The 4,884-nt window shown below is 32.0% G+C and overlaps 1 protein-coding gene across 1 annotated transcript in view; it reads left to right on the top strand.

Annotated features, from left to right (window-relative positions):
• The window catches only part of Prp8 (pre-mRNA processing factor 8), a gene marked incomplete in the record, with an annotated part of 69,745 nt that overhangs the window by 29,033 nt on the left and 35,828 nt on the right, over positions 1 to 4,884 (top strand). Inside the window, 1 exon segment of the mRNA XM_067049531.1 lies at positions 2,735 to 2,861. Within this exon segment, the coding sequence (XP_066905632.1) occupies positions 2,735 to 2,861 (127 nt within the window).

Genomic DNA, 4,884 nt, shown 5'->3' with positions numbered 1-4,884 from the left:
TGATTCTTGGTATCTTCTTTTATCTGTCCTATCGTCCAAAAATGGCTTCCTACTCTTGCTGGACAGAAATTCATGAGGACCTCCTCATCCTGGAGACATCATTTCACGAACAACGAGTGGTCATCTCCTCTTCTCTATCTTCGATGTTTACTGATCAATCTAAAATTAATCGATTGTGCTACAATCGCTCCGCTTTACTTGCTATGGTTTGTGATGCGAACAGTCTATTGACAATTGTTATGTTTTTCTATTTCTTCTTTGATTTTTCTTTTTCTATAATTACTGTATAGAAACAACAAAGGTTGAAAAAATTCAATCCATCTTAACACATCCAACCCAACGAACTCTTTGGAAGGACGCGCACCGCCATCTTTCTTGTTTTGAAACAGCGTATTTCTTTTAGACAAAGAAAACTGGTTAGCTTGCTTTTTGATTTAAAATAACAAATAACAATATTAAAATGATACATAAAATAAAACATATTAAAAACCCTTTCTATATCAAAATATACTATTTACTAAAAAAGAGCATATTACAATATATAAAATGTTTTTTTTAGATATTTGTGATTGCCACGAAAAATCATCTTCATTTTAATATAAAAATTTTATTCATGATAGGGACAAAAAAAAAAGTACAGTTTAAATTAGTTCCTACGACTATTGTCAAATGTACAGAAATCCTCAATGCTTCTTACTTTGTCACTAATGAAATTATCCATAAAGACCTTAATGTTCCATATGTAGCCAATCTAATCCTAACCCTTCAGTTTTTAACCCTTTAACCTTGCTTCCTTTTCTATTTTGTGACAATCCTCCGAAGCACCTGAAAAGAAGATGGCCTTGAGGCCTTCTGATGTAGAAATGTTATTGGAGTGCTACCATTGGATAGTTTCTTCACAAATCTTTCAGTTTATAATAGCTTGTCATAATTTCTTGTTGTATTTTTTAGCTTAAATACAGTTGTGAATTTCAAGAAATAAAGAAAAAAAAGTTTATTAACATTTTTTATATTTTTATAATTGTAGATATTTTATTATGATGAGAAAATTGTTGACTATCGATAATATAAATGAGATGATGGTAGGGGTGGGGTCAGTGAAGATCACAAATTAGTAAAAACTGATTTATTAGTGTCAATGTTTCGGCCAGAATTTCGAACCTTCATCAGGGCTAAGAACATGAAATAAGATAATAACCATTGAATACAAGGATATATAGAATAATTAGAAAATACCTAATATTATGGATACATAAGAAGTATAGACTGACATGAATAGTTCAAGTATTATAAGAAGATAAAAACTGTATGTTAAAGCCACCTCAAATCGACTGTCTTTTTGTTGGAAGGCTTTAAAAAGACCAAACAACTAGCTGGTTCGGATATAAACATTTATTTGGTCAATTTAAACATTTTAAAAACTTAAACTAAAATAAACAAAAGATGACAAAACAATGAATGCAAGTAAAAATAAAAAAACACCTTAAACAAAATAAAACTAGCTAAATAAATAATGAAGAAGAAAATAAACTAATTTAAAAAATAAATTCTGTTTGACAAAAAGTTGATCCACTCCAGTAGGTCAGAGGAAGATATTTTGCTAGTCAAGGTGTGTAGGTCGCAGCTCTGTAGCTAAATACACCGCTGCAATGGTCCAAGGTTGGTGTAGTGGCGCATCGATAGTCCAAATAACCAAAAGCCATGATGGCCACACTGGCACTTATTAAGGGCAGACAGGGTATAGTTATTTTTAATGTATTATGTGAGCCGACTAATTAACAACAATTTGTATTCAAGTCGAAATGCAGCTAAGATCTGGTTTTAGACTGTAATGTCTGTTAACGCACTCAAAATGTCAATAAATAATACCAAAATTAACGCAAAAGGGGCTGGTTACACATGATCATGGCCACTAATTAGTCGGAACACATATTAAAGTTGAAACATAGAAAAGGTCTGGTTCCGAACTGTACTGACAGTTAACTCACTAAAAATGTCCAAACTATTAAATTATAAAACGCAGATAGGGCTGCTTAGACGCTATCATGGCCACTAGCCGGAACTCTACTAAAAACGAAGATGGTCGGTCCGTTGCTAGGTGATGCCTTAGCGACGATTATTAACCCTTAGCAGCTGTCTCTATTACTCATTATAACACAAAAATATAATTACATATTTTTCTTCTTAAATGACTATCCAATTAAAATAATATAAATAAAAATAAATGTAACTAAATTAAACAATAATACAACTCAAATACTATTTACAAGGTAATTATATATTATGGCGTTAACACTGTATGAGAATAGTTTGCTCTTACTTAATTTTAATATTACTCTTCTCGTACAAGCTTTATTTTTTGTTATAATACTTACACTATTTATGTTTGTCAGCACTATTTATGTATCCACAATATTAGTCATTTTCTGATTATTCTACGTATCCTTTTATTTATTGGTTGTTATCTTGTTTTTTGTTCTTAACCCTGATGAAGGCTAGAAATACTGGCCGAAACGTTGGCAATAATAAATAATTTTTTCCTTATTTGTATTCTTTATTGACCACACCCCCATCATCTTCTCCTCAGTTGAATATTTCATATAAAAAGTATAAGTCTGTGAATGTTATTTCTACCTATATTTGTTATCAATGTGCCCCTAAGTATGTATTATTAAACAGTATAGATCAAGATTGTAATGAATCATAATAAATAATTGTAATTCTCATTGTGCAGTGTCAAGTCGAGGTTGAATCAAAGCCAAAGAGAGGAACTTGGTCTGATAGAACAGGCCTATGACAACCCTCACGAAGCCCTGTCTAGGATAAAGCGTCACCTCCTGACCCAGAGAGCTTTCAAAGAGGTATTTATAAGCATGTAATTACAGTTGATCAGGTTTAAAATTTTATTTATAGCAGACATGAAATAAGGCGGGTGGGTATTTTTTTCATGTCGTCGCTTTGAAAGAAGCAGTATAACGGAGAGGGTAAGCAACGATATAAAATAAAATAAAGGCCATTCACCTGCTGCTAACATTGCAGTTAAATTATGAGCTTTCTTGCTTTAGCCCATTTACGGCCTAGGCTTAAATTAGTTGAAAGTTTTTGATTTTTCTCCAAAGAAATAATTTTAGGGTAGCATAATCAAAAGAAATTTTTTTTTTTAATTTATAATCTTTTCCCTTTCTTGAAACTGGTTATTATTGTTTAAATAAAATAAAATGTTTTAGCCAATTCGGCCATCCTCAGGGACTATCTTAAATACCAATTTACACTCACTTAAAATATTTAAAAAAATGTTTGCTGGCTATTCTGCCGAGGTCACTAGTTTCAGTCAAATTTACCCTATTTTGTCGCTCTTTCAATAATATTAGAACTTTTAATTATAATCGATTTAACACCATGATACCTTCCTACCATAACAATATTTTTCATATTGTTATGATTATTATAATTATAACAGATCATGGAGGTCTAAGTCCTCGCGCGATATATTTCCTAATACATCGCGTGTTTCTTGACATGGTTTTTTTTGTAGGGTGGGTTCGTCAGTCAATCTCATGCCTATTTTTTTAGTGAGTGCCACCCATTGGTTAACGGGCCTCACAAATGTCCTGGGGAGGTTGTGCGTGAGTTTTTGCATTTTGTGCTTGCATTATTTTGTGCTTGTAAAATGCCCAGGTGGGACCGGGATTCAATCTGACAACCTGTGGGTTTGTAAATTGGCACGTTACCGCTGCCCTTTATTGTCATGATAGCAAGGTGGAATAGTGTGAAATTGATTATGACTACGAAGTTATTGTTCCACCTAACTATACAAATTCATGAGTTTATGAAGGTATGTAACGTATTTACATATCTACTTCTGGGCCCTGTTTCATAATAAAGTACAAACAAATACTATTAGTCTTGTAAATTTATCTTAATTCAATTACACACACTTGTTCAATAGTAACTTGTACTTTAGTATTCTCTAATTCCTGCAATATGACTAATAGTCATCCCTATCATAAAAAACATAAGTTTTAGTATTATTACCACACTAGTTTCTACACTTGTACTATCAACTAATAGTATTAGCTTTCATTATGAAACAGGGCCCTGGAGGTATGTCACAAGTTTATATACCTACTTCTGGAGGTATGCAACTTGTTTACGCACCTACTTCTGGAGGTATGTAACATGTTTACCTACCTACTTCTGGAGGTATGCAACTTGTTTACGCACCTACTTCTGGAGGTATGTAATATGTTTACATATCTACTTCTGGAGGTATGTAATATGTTTACATATCTACTTCTGGAGGTATGTAAACTGCATCTAAACAGTCTTTAGAAGATGATTCACCATCACTATCCTTCTGTAGTATTACTAGCAATTCTTTTGTAGTCCTTGCTTTGTTTGTCTCAGTATTGAAGAGAATATGCCTAAAAATAAATTAGGATTTTAAATAAATAAAATTTTAGTTGTTTACCCATTTTACTGTTATTTATCTACCTAAATTTGTTTTATTTTACATTGATCATTATTTTATTTTATCTTTATTATCATTATTATTTAATCCATCACTCTATTTATTTATTTATCTCAATTTAATCTCTTATTTTAGTTTTGTCTCTCCTATGTATGAACAGTGTGATTGAATATGTACAGTTCTAATACTCATTACCCTTGAGTGTGCAGATTGTCTATTGTTATCTCTGTAAAATATATGACTGTTGAAAAGAGGGAGGAAAAAATACAGACAAAATTTTGATTTAATAATAAATATTAATTACAGGTAGGCATTGAATTCATGGACCTCTACTCCCACCTCGTTCCCGTTTACGATGTTGAACCGCTGGAAAAAATCACAGATGCCTACTTGGACCAGTACTTATGGTATGA

The sequence above is a fragment of the Halyomorpha halys genome, unplaced genomic scaffold (genome assembly GCF_000696795.3).
Source record: "Halyomorpha halys isolate HHAL.00 unplaced genomic scaffold, Hhal_1.1 Scaffold253.1, whole genome shotgun sequence".
NCBI classification, from domain to species: domain Eukaryota; kingdom Metazoa; phylum Arthropoda; class Insecta; order Hemiptera; family Pentatomidae; genus Halyomorpha; species Halyomorpha halys.
This window is presented reverse-complemented; position numbering and strand designations above follow the sequence as displayed.